General features: G+C 28.2%; 1 protein-coding gene across 1 annotated transcript; it reads right to left on the reverse strand.

Annotated features, from left to right (window-relative positions):
- Position 1: 1 nt before the first annotated feature.
- On the reverse strand, positions 2-8938 carry LOC119676702 (sex determination protein fruitless-like; the record flags this gene model as incomplete). The annotated part of the gene is made up of 5 exons (XM_038087958.1): positions 8789-8938; positions 7254-7454; positions 6499-7194; positions 2504-2767; positions 2-379 (listed from the first exon to the last, which is right to left on the reverse strand). Coding segments are annotated over exons 1-5 (1665 nt in total), but the record flags the coding sequence as incomplete, so codon positions are not given.
- Between the last annotated feature and the right edge of the window lie 6506 nt (positions 8939-15444).

Here is a 15444-nt window from a genome sequence, read left to right on the forward strand (position 1 = left end):
GTTGTTGTTGCTGCTGTTGCTGTTGTTGCTGCTGCAACATATGCCGTATCGTTACTGTTGCCGCTGTTTGTGCTATATCTGTCATATTAGCAGTCAATTGTTGCTGTTGTTGATACCAAGTGTTTTTCATTCGTTGCTGCTGCTCTCTTATTGCTTGGTGCAATAATACTTGTTGTTGTTCTGTCGCATATTTTTCTTGTTGCAGCAATTCAAACTGTTGTCGCATATTTTGTAAATGCTGTGAAGTTGTTGCATATATACTTGATTTTTGCTTATCAACATGTTGCTGTTCTTGCTTGTTGCTAGACAATGTTGCAGTATTGTTGTGAGTTTTTATGTTTTGCGTTTGTGTTTTCGGATTATCGAGAGAACTTGAGGTCTTTATTTCGGCATTTTTTTTTGATTTTGAAATTATATGTAAATCATAAAAAAAAACAAAGAAAAAGAAAAACTTAAGAAAAATTTCTTTAAACAAAAACTTAGAAGGAAAGAAGGATTTTGTAGTATTATTTTGTGTATATTTTAAAAATAATTTGTAAAAATCAAAATTATAAAAACAGAACAGTACTTTGGACAACATAAGTAACAAATAAAAATATCGAAAATTGTTAGATTTTTTCTTTTTCTTGGCCGATTATTTCTCTTATCATTATTATCTCAATAATCCTTCATCCTTCTCCATTTATTCATTTCTTAAGTTTTTATTTTTCTACGAATTACACAAAACTCATTCCATTAAGTGTGAAGCATTTTCTTTTAGTACATTATTTAACAAATTTAATATAAATATATATTTAATACAATACATAGATTCAGGATCTTCCTAGGGTTACAAATATAAAATACTTTCTAAATTAAATTAATTTGCTACATTAAAATGCATATAATATGCTTACAAAAAAAAATTTGTTTTTAATTATAAATTGGAACCATCGTACCGGTCCAAAGAAAAAACCTTAACAAATTACGATTAGTTAGACAGGACACTTAATGTATTCTATACGGATTAAGTCTACAAATATTGGAGACAATATAATGTTTATAAACATGTTCAGGAAACTTTGCGATTTACATAATACATTTGCATATACATTATATATAATATAATAAAATTTTATATTTGCTATTTCTAGAGAATATTGGGTAAGATTAACTGCTTTAAAAGATTAACTGCCTATATAGTAGGACATTTGAAACACAAGATATATAAACGAGTTAAGATGGGTGAGCGATGAAAGGTAAAGATGGAATAGAAGAGTTATGTGGAGTTGTCGGTTATATAGGTGTCTCATTCACTAGGTTAGGTTAGGTTAGGTTGGAGCGGCGGCCATGTTCGTAAAACCCATTTGAACACAAACAATAGCCCGTTGAATACTCTCTTTCACTATGTAATATATTTATTTGATTAAATTATCAAAATGAAAATTAAAAAGATAACATTTTCAAATATGGATTAAAATAGAAAAATGAAAAACTAGAAAGTGGAAATGAGATTTAAGAAAAGGGATGAGTGGGAAATATTGACCGTAATCTCTACTCAGATAGTTGTATTTACGATTAAAAAAAACTGTTTGTATATATCTATACATCGTTGAAGTTCCCAATTTAAATTTAACTTCCTTAAAATTATCACAAACTCTTCGAAAATCAAATAGTACAAAGGGAAATAATAGTGAGAAAAAATGCGGGTGTAAAACAACGGTAGAATGTAGATGAGTATGTGGAGAGGACAAATGTTCGGAATCGGAAGTATCTAGTCCTTCTTATTTTAAAAGAATGAACTTAAAAGTCAGTAAGGTTAAAGTTACTTTCAATAAATGCAGATTGGAGTTGCTATCTGGACATATATTTAAAATAGAAGAGTTTAAATGTGAACAGTATACTTTGGCATTAATTATATATAATATCCACACCTGGGAGAAAAACTGATCTTTACCAATCATTCAATTTCTGATAGTAGAATATATCCGGTGAATTTTTATAAACAATAAGATATCTTTATTTAATTAATCAAAGTATTTATGTCTGTTAAGAACTACAATCGATTTGATTATGATAATAGATAAGAATGTAAGGTAGGTCTGAAGCTCCCAGTGAATGAAGGAAGACACTGCAACCATAGAAAAAATGTTGTGCTATATTATAATAACAACATTGTAATAGAAAGGTAACAGAACATCCCACTCCATGGAAGCTTAGTTGTTTCGTCATTGGAAGCCTCTATGGAAGCCTGGTTGTGAGTTTAGTCAATCTCATAGCTACAATGTTACCCAAAGTAATATTCTTGTCGATAAGATCATTTGTATATATAAGAAACAACGAAGTCTAAATATCGTTAAGGACAAAAAATCAGAAGTATGTAAAAAAAATTTGTTAAATAGTTTCCTTCATATTTATAAACATTATTACGTTTTCTACTCCAATGATCATAAACTTCTTACACTAAACCAAACTTATTAGTAAAACATATAACATTTAATTTAAAAAGAAAAATATTTCTTACCGGTAAATATTCTGGTGGTAAAGAAACATGATGTTCGCGCTGTTGCTGTTGTTGGGCATCAATTAATTCCTGTTTAATACTAGGTGATTGATTCAGGCCCATTCCACCAATTAATGCGCTTACATTACCACCGCCACCAATGATGCCACCACCAACTTGACTGCCAGCTAACGGCGAGTCACGACGCCCACCGCCGTCTTCAGATTCAGATGTGTTTCCTGTTTTTGGCACGGGACTCGATTTAAAATTGCTGTGTGAGGACGCCTAAATAAAATATAATAAAATAATTAATAAATATTTTATTATAATTAATATATATCTATAAATAAATAAATTTATTAATTTAATAAACATAATTTAAATTTAATTTTATTTTTTTATTTAAAAAATTTGTAAGAGTTCTAAGAAAATAATTAAAAATTTATTCGGTTATTTGATGTGTAAGCCTTCTTATTATTAATTATTTCTACATTACTTTAATTATTTATGTTATAAAGGGTTATTTATTTCGTGGTATTGAAAAGAATGATCATTCAATTTGCTTTAAGTATTAAGATTTGTCATTTTACAATATGAACCGTTTAACAAACGCCGAACGTGTACAAATTTTCTACAAAATGTGATGAAGGTTTTCGCATCGAGTTTCCTAGTGTGATAAGCCTCACTAAGGTTAGGTAGATATTGTAACAAACAAAATAGTTGCATCTGAATCAGTTTAAATACAGAAATCTATCGGAAGATCATTGAATCTATAAGAAACTACTATGTGATGTTGAATTTGATCTGTTGATCTGAATGTACGAAGATAAGATGCGAACCATCAATCCTGATGACTAGGGAGGATCACATTATTACCAATTTGTAGAGAATGAAATTAAAAATACGGATGTTAAAGTTATGTAGTTCCACAAGTGTTACCCGGAAGTATGATTTCATACTTTTATGATTAGAATAAACCAGCAAGATCAAACAATTTGGCATTACTGGACACTTTTTGTGAAATTAAGCAAATAATCATATCTATGTCGACAAGCCTAAAACTCTCGATTCTTTTAGAAAAAGTATTTGTTAGTTTATGTCCTAGCTATATGTGGACAAGTCATTGGAATTACCATAAAAGGACTCACTAAGAAGGATGTGATATTTAACACCAAATAGTAATAAGGTTCCAACAATATATTGGAATAAAATATATGACCAATCATGTGTGTTTTAACCCTATATAGATTATTTGATTAAAACGGATTTATTTATTATTTATCATACCAAACATATTTCATTAATTAATTTTGATTGGCTTAGGATAACTAGATATTTATTGCTTATGAATTTATTTATAATAAAATATTATTATAATAATATTATAAGGAACTTAAGATATTGACATATTAACGTATATAGTTGTAACAATTAATAAACCTAATTTATTAATAAACATATTTATAAATATTAATAACATATTCTTATCAATAAAATTAATGTCTTAATAATCTTATACATTGTTCAAATATTTAATAGATCTAAAAATAGTAATTATTAAAATAAATTAATCAGTAAATTAATTATCAATACATACTAATAACTGATAGAACTAATTTAAACGCAAATATGTCAAAGAAACGATTTTGAAAGAGAAAAGAGTTAAATAGAAATAGGTAGATAGATCTACGGTATTACAACGGGCCTGGCCTTTATTTGTGCTCACGTAGGATTTAAGCACAAGGCTGCCACTCTAATCTAACCTAATCTAAATATATAACTACAATATTTTATTTATAATAAGTTATTGCATTCTTTGGGTAATCATTTTACTATTTTAAGTATTTGCAAAAACCCTTTATCAGTGATCTTTCCATATATTTTTTAGATTGTTGGAAATACATAATTTTTTGGCTCATACACAATTTTTAGACTGCAAGCACCAAAAGTTAACACATTCTGTAATATTGTTATAATATTATATTAATAACATTATATTATATTAAGTCAGAAAATGATTTTAATAAAATCTAAATTAAAAAGAAATAATTAATAGTTATAACAGGCTTTTCCCATCACAATAAATTTATACAAGATACTTAAAGGTAATAAATTAAAAATAATTTTGAGCAAAATAAATTAAAAAAAAAACACTTCGTTATATTTATTAAGTATAAATATTATCACATGCAAAGTAAGAAGGTTTTATTTGGAAACCCTCTCATTCCCTATCTTCTAAAACTTTGCACGACCGATAAGCAATTCTTTTCAATGAATGTAAAGATTTTTATCGAATAAAGAAAGTTTATTGAATGAAACTTATAATCAATGGACTTACCAAATATATAAAAATATATTTATTTACTTATGACATTACATATAAGATTAGACAAAATATAATTTATATGTACGAGAATATATGAGAAAATTGTGGAATTTTCTAGTTTTGCTGTCGTAGCATTTTTTCCTATTCAAGGGGTCTAAAGTGCAAATAAATCTAGAATGTTTACGAAATAGTAGTAGTGAAATATAGTAATTGCATCAGACTTGGCAAGATAGTTTTAAAAACCTAACGACTAATTAATATAAAAACAAAAATAAGTGTATTTCAATGATGAGTTTATATACATCATACGCTAATGATAGAAGATAAGAAGGTTTTCAACGGAGCTGGTATCCCGTTTATTCCTATGATATAAGGGATCATTTCAAAATAAACCCTTATATAATAATTTTTAAATAGTATAGATTAAATAAATAAATATATATTAACAATTTATTGTTAAATTAAACCAATTGCAATTCATTTAAATAAAAGTAATTATGAGTTACTAACAAATTTTACAAGTGGTGGCACTCTTTGACCATTTCAAATGAAAATTATATTGCGTGGTTGTTATTTAATATTAAATTACATTTAATTAAACTGAAATTACATCAACTCGCCACTAATTTGAAATCATTCAGCTGTTTTTAGCTGACAACCGCCTGCAGTAGTAGAAACAGTGGTCACGATTTGCACGATTTTGCTATGTTCACTTGTTAAAAATAATTTAACAACACAAATAAATAAACTATTTATTATTTAATAGTTTGCGATTAAGATTGATAAGTGTTATTAACTCAAATACAATAATTAATTTTTTTTTTAACATCTAAATGAGACAATTAAAAATTTTGATCATAAATGCATTAGCAGATATTTATAACTACAACAGTTTAATATATTAAAATTATATGGTACAAGCATAATATGCCTTCATAACTACAACTATAAAATTTATAATCTTTATAAATTTGTTACTCATAAATTAAAAATTTACTAAATTAAAATAAAAAAACTCTTAACGAGTCTAAAATGTAAAAACAGATATTTTAATGGGAACTTACTTTAGTTACGAAATTAAAATTTACTTTTGATAATAATTATATGATAATAATAATTACAATTATGATAATAATTAAAAATAAACTTATAATTATAACGACAGTACTTATTAGCAGTTGTTTTTGTTAGTAATTAGATCTGTAATGCAGTTCCGGCAACTTCTGGAACAACGACAAAATATAATTATGGTATCCCTATCCTACCCACTCCCCAATCTAACCTCGCTCAAAAATAATCTAAATATAAAATAATCTAATTCACATAAAATACACCAATCCATATCCCAACCCATGTATTCGCTTTATAATTTCTTCCATGTTATTTACTTTACAAATTCCTACCGGTTACAACTACAAGAACATGGTATTCCATATAATAATTTATAATAATATATATAATAATAATCTATATAATAATAATAAATACATTAATAATATATATAATAATAATATATATAATAATAATATAATATATATAATAATAATATATATAATAATAATATATATAATAATAAGATATATAATAATAATATATTATAGTAAAATGTAATATAATATAACATATAACACAATACTCTCGCAGATCACAATAATTTTAATTGATTTTGTTAATTATATTTTTTCTCTACCTGAGAGTCCTGAGTGTAGTGCCTATCCTGTACATTTGCGTTATGTGTCGAGGTCAACGAATTATCACAGTTGGATGAGTTCTTACGTCTTCTCTTATTGCTAATGTGCTCCACTGGTGTGGTAGACATTTCCCTATCACGATCTCTGTCCTTCGTACTATAATCTAACTGCATGAGTTCATCACGGCTATCAGCCCTTTCACGTTCGCCGCGTTCACCAACTATCATACCACCCCCAACACTGCCGCGCTCACTGCCGCGGTCACTGCCAGCATCACCGCGACTATTAATAACGCCACCGCTTAATGCATCAGCGCTAGCGCTACGATTGGCAGCAGCTGCAACGGCTGCAGCAACGGCGGCTGCAGCGGCACTTGCACTGCCAACACTTGGAGATCGTTCGCTTAAACCTAGAGCAACAGCAGCTGCATTCTGTAAGCTGGCATTATTACCAGCGGCCGCAACGGCGGCTGCAGCAGCAGCTGCTGCGGCTACACTACGTTCACTCAAACTGCTACTACTGCGATGTGAGTGTAGTTCATCACGCAAATCTCGACCGCGTAATGAGTCGCGTTCACGTGATTCGCGTTCGTTGATATTTGCGTAGCGTCCAGTTGGTGAGGATGTTGTTGAGTCGCGTTGTTTGTCGCAGTCAGCGCGATAATTTAAGTTATTATTATCTGTCAGACCGCGCACCTAAAATGAATAATTTATTTATTAATTTAAATTATTAAAAATTATATAATTTTAGTTACCTGTAGGCTTTCAGCTGTTTTCAAAAACATCGGTAATGAGCTTTGGCCGACATTTACCTCGCCCCTGTACATGAAATCGAGCAGGGAACGCATTTCGGAGTATCTTACATCTTTTAAATAGATTATAGGATGTGGATGATGATTTTGCAGGAAAATTGTTTCAAAATATGGGCTGCATGCTGACAGGATAGTTTGATGTGCCTGTATGATAAAAAGAGATATATGAATACTCGTATACCAACTATAATATAATATATAAAATATGTTATTTTGCAATTTGAATATGGGACTGATAAGATTAATGGATCTCCAAAATTATATACAAAAGTTTTCGTATCAAAGTATGCCGTATTAAGAACTGATTCGTGTGTATAACTACGTAATACGTCCTTTCTCAATTAGACAGAGCTAAGATTACAGAGAAATTACTTGATGAAACATCATAGATGCTTATTTCTAATAAGACTAAATGACGTTTCAAAAATGAAATGATAAAAGTTTATAGAAGATAATAACAAGAAAGAAGTGAAAATAAAAGCGAAATAATCTAAAAAACATAAAAATGAAGACAAAAAGATAATGAAGATAAAAACGACAAAAATGAAGTGATAAAATCAAAGAGATAAAATAAAAAATGGGAGGCAATGTGATCCTACTCCTTAATTCATTTTACTTTTAAATAATCCCCTCACTTTTCACACTGCCATTACCCATTCATATCCCAACCCATGTATACGTCTTTACTTCATAAAGATGAGAAAAGTGTGTCTACCTATCTTTATTACTTAGAATAATGATTAGCCCATCAAATTGATACAATAAGAATTAGTTAGACTGATTTTCTTACAATTTCAATAGCAGTTTTATGCATTATTAAAAATATTGTGGTACTAAAAATATTGAAACATCGAAAACTAGATAGTTCGATCATATTATTCAGACACTAAGAAAACCGGAGCTATATTCTGCAACAATTTTGTTTATAACCAAATGTCGGACCGAAAGTGGATTTAAAAGCAAAGACGATCGGAAGCTTATTTCCTAATAAGTTGGTTCACAACCAAATTTCGGACAGACAAGTGGATTTAAAAGAGGATAAAGATTGGATTATAAGTATTGATCTGGGCTAGTAGGAAAATAGTGTGCAGAAGGCTTTTATTTTTATATGATATTAAAAAATATTGAACGTGAAACACTTTGATCTATATTCAAAGGATTGAGTGTCTTCTGTTGGGTTAGGGTCAATAGCTATCCCATAGTCGCAGTACCCCAGCTAGTTATCTATTATTTATAATCAATTCTAAGTTGATTATTAAAGACGAGTGAAATATTGGAAAACAAAGACTATTAAGCTCACATTTTCGAAAAATTGTTAGAATAAAATTGGCGATCAATTTAAACAATATTCAAAGCAAACATTATGAAGAAGTTTATTAAATGAGCACCTTTGCTCCATTGAGAGAAAAAGATGATAGAAGAAAAAGTATAAATATTGATAGAATACTTATATTATATATCATTTTCGAATACTTTACCTTTACTGTTTCACCTTCACATGCAAGAGTTACATCGCAAAGTGCCTCCCTTTGTAACAAGGAGGTAAGCACACCAGTTAAATTTGTAGGATGATTGTTCCAGCGCAGACAGAATTGCTGGTCCATCGCTCCTTGGTCAGTATTGTACCTGCATAAATAAATAATATTATTAAGTTACTTTAAAGTTAGTTTTTAATAGTTATATGTAAAAAATTATTGCAATGAAACGTATACTTGTCCAAAACATCTTATTGAAGGGGGTATGTGTAAATAAATATAGAGTTTCGTATAATTATTCTTGAAAACGATTTAGATAAAGAAGAACTGTTTTACTTTTTAAATTATTCTTTTTTTAAATTATTTTTTTTTTTAAATTATATTTTTTTAATAATTGTTTTATATTTTTTAAATTATTTTTTTTTACCTAAGTTTTTGTTATTTTTTTTTGTTCGCAATATTATATAAATAAATTATTTATGTTGATATGATTTGTATCTTTGTAAAATATTTGTTAATGAATTTATTAATTATTTACAAAATTACTTTTTGTTTGTCTTCTAATTTTGATTAGTTCATCTCTGAGTGGATATTTGCATAGATGTTTAGGTTCGTAAGTATAATTTACATATCATTTAAAATCAAATCAATAATTTTGTATAGAAATACTTTATTATGCAAATGAATGCAAGATATGTGTAAGGAACAGAACACGAGAAATTCATCAAATGCAATTTGCACTTAATTATTATTTGCATAAATAAATGAAATATGTTTACAATGCACCAGCAATAGAATCTATGAAATATTTATGAAAAATTCCATATGCGACAAAAAAAAAATATACATATGTATATGTATATGTATAATAGTAATAATAATAATAATTGAGAAAAAAATAGTATAGGAAGTTTTATCAAATAGTTAAAGTAAGGAACAGTTTTTATCGATTCATTGTTTTAAACATTCTTCCTTTGTGTCTGTAATTATGCCATTAGATTCTGGATGGGCTCACTTAGACAAGTTCAATGTTCCTTGAGTTTGTTTATCTGCCAGTAATTCGCATAGAAATGCGACATTTATCGGTTGCATTGCATAACTTCGCACATGTATGCTTACATATTTACATATTAATTATAAATCTAATTACTTTGAGCTATTTCAGACAGGTGTGCAGAGGCATACAGAGTAAATTCTAACTGCACACAAATGCACTTTAATTGCATGTGCATAATTGTTCAATTGTCATTATTATTGCACTTCCGATGTGGCAAGTTTAACCGCATTTTTGTACATAAACAAAAAAAATTAAATGTAAATGAAGTGGAATATTTTTTCCCTAATATAGTAATTGACTTATAGAAGTCAATATAGTTAGTAAGTGAATTTTTTATTTCAAAAGCAAAAGGATTTCTTTAATGTTGGTACTAAAATTTAATGTGTAAAGTATATAACTAATGACATATAATCAAAATCGGATGTATTTGATTTAATAACGCAATTTTATTACATATCAACAGTTGCATTCCACAGTTTTGTTGGTTCAATCGACCAATAAGAAGTTCAAAGTAGGCAGTAGTTCTACGTAAGCTATTAGTAAGAAGTGACTGTTGTAAGATCTATACAGTTGTTCGGCATCACAGCAGGGAGGACGACCTCAGACAAATGCCGCTTAATCTTATAAGTAAAGAAATGGTAGTACTATCTGCTCTTAAGATTACGCCCAATGTCTTATACTTAATACTACATAAAGGATTAAAAAGGTACTTTTAGTCTTACTTAAAAAAATATTGACTACATCTCTCCCATTCTCCATTTCCACATCTATTCGAGTTTCTATCTAAGAAACAAAAGTTAATCACTGAGAAGATCTTATCATTTTTACTGACGGCTCTAAAATAGGTAGTATAGCACTAAGTGTACACATAAGTCACTGGAGTTTTCTCAGAAGGACTGAATAAATCGATTTATTATGGAATTTTTGTTCATTACAGTGTTTATCAGGCGGATGTGATCGGTGTTAGGAAAGCTATAACTTTTCTGGAATTCGATAATACATTTAATAGCAATATATACATACTATTCTCGAGTTCAGTCTAATTTACATCCAAGATAGTTTTTAATTCCAGTTCCCTTTTCTTAGGAACCTTGGTTAACTCCAGCAACTCCCTCTAAAGAGCAGTTTAAGCCTTGTCAAAGGTTTAAGGTGGTTTATACACGCTAACACAATGGGCCTTAGTGGATACTTAGGATTCCTGGTTTAACTTACCTTAATCTGTAACTAAGTCAATACCGCTTGCATTGCAAATCAGGCATTAGATTACTTGAGTACACAAATGGCATTAGACTGTTTAAGTAGTAAACAATTGAAAATATATAATTTTAAAAGCTAATAATATTAATAGTGTCATTATTCATTTTTTTTACAAAACCTTATTAATTCTCTAGTTCGTTTAAATACATTAACGCGCCCTACAATTCAACTACTGTGATAGTGTTAATAATCATTACAATCATTATAATATAGATGTGAATTTGAACTCATTATTAACAAAATAATTTTTTTACACATATTGCTTATTTACTGTAAAACTATCTATAAACAATAAACTTGGTAACTAGAGGGTTAAAAAAAACAAAATAATTCTTATGCAGTTTGTGCCAAGTGGAAAAAAGTCCTATATTTAGCCTTTATACACCCTAATGAAGTTAAATCAGCTTTTAATATTTTAAGAGTTTATAAACAAAAGAGCAAGTAAGAGTAACGATCAGAATGAGATAAATAAAACAAAAAGCTCTGTTTTGTCAAAAAGCTTTATGTGAGCATACATAATAAAATTAAATAAAATACTATGCCGCTTCATTTACGATAGCTAGAATAGCCGCAATGGCAATAATTTAAACGAAAGAAACAATAACAAACATTATGCCGGCAGAATAAAATAAACAATACGTCAAAGAACTTTTTTGCAAACACTTAAATACTACTATGAGTAAAAATAAAAGCAAGAGTAACAATGACTGACTACAACAACAATTACCGGCATTTGAAGCAGCAGAAGCTTTGCAGAAAACTTTTTTTTTCAAACTTGATATAATTTGCTAATGTGTACGTATGTGAACGTGAAAGTAAGTTGGCAGCAAATGTTGGCAGCGCAGTTGATGCTAAGAACATTTAAGTGGCGCTCACATGAGTGTTTGCAAAGCAAAAAATAAAAGCCACAAAATAAAAGAAAAAAACTTAAATAATTTTTTGTGCAATTTTTTTTTTTTTTTTATATTTATAATTATTTGTTATTAATAAACTTACTAAATTTTTTGTTTCTTTGTGTAAGTGAACGCGCGTATTTTTGGACAAATTTGAATAAGTGTTGATTTTTTGTTTAAAAGTATTGGTTGAAGCTTTATTTTAATAAGAACATGAAATTTTAATTTATTTAACAACCATACAACAACAACAATAACAAACACAGTAGCAAAAGTTATAAAAGTTGCAGTAGCCGGTGATATGCAGGGTGGTGTTGGTGATGACTTGAGAACTTTCGTTTTTTAAATAAAAACGTAAATTATATTTACATTGTATTTGTTTTACACAATCAAAGTAAATGAAAAAAAAAATGGACGGATATTTTTGTTGATGATGCTGTGTGTTGTAGCAGAATTAATATAACCAGAAATAAATAGAATAAGCAGGAAAGAGCGCTACTGCAACAGCTTTGCAACTTTGACAGTAGCGACGATGACGATGACGTTGACGCTGACGCAGACATGCTGACATATAAAATTTTTTTAGTATATTTAACAGTTATAAACATTGTCATATTATGAATACAAAAAAAAATAAAAAGAGTAAAGAATACAAAGAAAAAATCTAAAGAATTCAATCACGAGTATTTAGATTATTTTTTAAATATATGTACATGTATAAAAATAGTATAAAAAATGTTAAAAATAAAATTTTTTGAGATACGATCATATGTACATATGTATGTATACATTTATTTGAATATAAATTGATAGTTTTTTAATTATGTGTGTTGATAAATATTTACTATATGGTAATTACATAGCTTTCCGTTAGTTAGTTAGTTGCCTATTACGTTTTGTCATTTCAGCAACGTGACATTTCTTTTTACTCTTATATTTGCCTAATTAGCGTACCGCACCTCATCTCTTTGCACCGTTCAATGTATAACGTGCAACGTGTGCTCTGTTGCTTTTGTTCAGTTTGTCTCGCTGATTCTTGATAGCTTCTTGGGTGCGCCGCTGTCTTGCTTTTGTCGTAAGATATTTTCATTTTCACTTTCATTCTTTGCGATCGTGTGATGAAGTAATATTCACTTTAATTCAATTTGAAATTGATTTCTTTTTGTTTTCAATTTCATATCGCTACTTTACTTCTCCCGCTTGCGCAGTGTTTGACGAGAGTATGTGTGTTTGTGCGTGTGTTTGATTATGTGTGTGTGCACTTAGCGCACTTAAATAAATATTTCTTTATTGCTGTTTGTGTGTATTTACTCATCGTTGTATTTTAATAACAATTATCAATTTTTTTATTATTTGTATATTCATATTTTCAATTTGTTTTTATTGTTTTACGAGTATTTAGTTTAAATTAAAACAGGTCTAATTATTGCATTAAAAAGAAGAATAAAATTTTATGCAAATGATTTACTTAATTATATTGAGAATTGAGTTCCTTGTAAATGTGATTTGTTTTTCTTTCATTTTTGCAATCAGTTTTATTGTTGTTGTTTATAAATCATAAGCAAGGTCAGTTATAGAAAAATACACACAAACATAACCACAAAAAGGCAGCAACCACAGACAATATGTACGGACCTTCAGATGAAATATTTTATTAAGAATATTATTACATAAAATTTTAAAATTATATTAATTTCAATTTATATTTTAATATTTACTAAATTATTAATTTTTAATAGTTAAAATACAATAATATCAAATATTTTTAATTAATTTAACATAATTTAAAAGATGTATTTCAAGGCTTACATACAATAAAAGAGTATGGGATGTTACCATTTTAATTCACTGGAGAGTTCTAACACATCTTTATGTATATAAAAAAACAAACATATGTTACCTTTATATCCGTTATGGGGTTTAGTTTTGATATAAACAAAAGACTATATGCCGTTTATTCAACTTTTACAGCTCTTGCATTTAATACATCAAAGTTAACAGATAATTTCAGCAAGCTTTTATTGATAGAACATTTTCGTAATACCCCACCTTATTTTATTGAAAACAAAAAAACCCAAATAAAAGCTTTCAATTTGTACTTCATTACTATTTCTGCAATTGTTTTACTGTTTTTGTTTTTATTTTTGTAATATATTAGAATGCATACAACAAACAAAAAAAATAAAACAACGGTAATGAAAGTTAAATAATAAAGAAAGAATAAGTGCAACAGCGTATGTTCAAGTGTGTGTGTGTGTGTGTGAAAAGGTTATTAAGAGGTGGGTGAAGTAGGTGAAGTAATAATTCTGGCTGATATGGTTTAGACATACATACATATATGTATATAAAAAGGGAGAGTGATTAAGATCTATTTTGTTTATAAATTTCTTATTTGTTTTTGATTGTGTGTATGTGTATGTATATTGTTATTGTTTTGTGTGCTTGAATAATTGCCGGTGCAATCGTTACGTGCAATGACGTATGCAAAAGTCGTTGTTGTGTTTTGTTATTGCAATTTGTGTTTATTTATATTAAATAACCGCAAATACTTTCGATTTTATTTTCAATAAATTTACTGAAAGTGAATTGAAGGAAATTGAAAATGGTTTTTTATATTTGTGTGTGCGTGTGTATGTGTGTATTTTTATATGCATACTCTGCTTAAGCAGTGAGAATGTTTATATTAAAAACGATTGTTTGTTTTCGTTGTAGGTAAGTAATGATCTTTGTGTAGTTTAATTTCAAAGTAATAAAGTCATAAAAAAATAGCTAAATATAGCACTTAAATATGTTAGTATTTAATTACTGCTGAGTGAGTTCATACTTTGCGCACTTCACATAATATGTGAAAAACCTTTTCTAATCAAAATTAACAAGGGTTTTTATTGTGTGTAAAGGGTAATTTTTTTTTAACTAAAATAATCAATTTTTTTTTATTTTTTTATATTTAAAAAATTTTTAATTTAATATTTATTTTTCTTCTATTGTTATTTACACAATATGCTTGTTTGCTTATTTACATAATTTTTTTACACTTAACTACATAAAAAGAAATACGTAAATTCAATTTCATATTGAGTGTTATATAATTTTACACATAATTATTTTGTTTTATACACAATATAAAGCTGAAGCTTTTAAATTTGTTACAAATTAAAATAAACAGAAAAAAATGTAAAAATATATAAAGTAAATAATAAATTATTATTAATTTACACCAAGTAAGCAAGCAGCGACGCAACGCATCCAACTGCGTCAGCGCCGCTAATGTTGTTGATAACGAACGAAATGCCTCTGAGCCCAGCTATATTTAATTTAGTAGTTGTTGTTGTTTTTATTTTTTTGTTTCGTTCATCTACCACATACATATCAATTAAAAGTTAAGTGATTACTGATATGCCCGCATAAACATACATATATTTGTATGTGTGTGTGTGTGTTGAGAGTTGGGT

This window comes from Teleopsis dalmanni, chromosome 2 (assembly GCF_002237135.1).
Source record: "Teleopsis dalmanni isolate 2A chromosome 2, ASM223713v2, whole genome shotgun sequence".
Classification (NCBI taxonomy): Eukaryota; Metazoa; Arthropoda; class Insecta; order Diptera; family Diopsidae; genus Teleopsis; species Teleopsis dalmanni.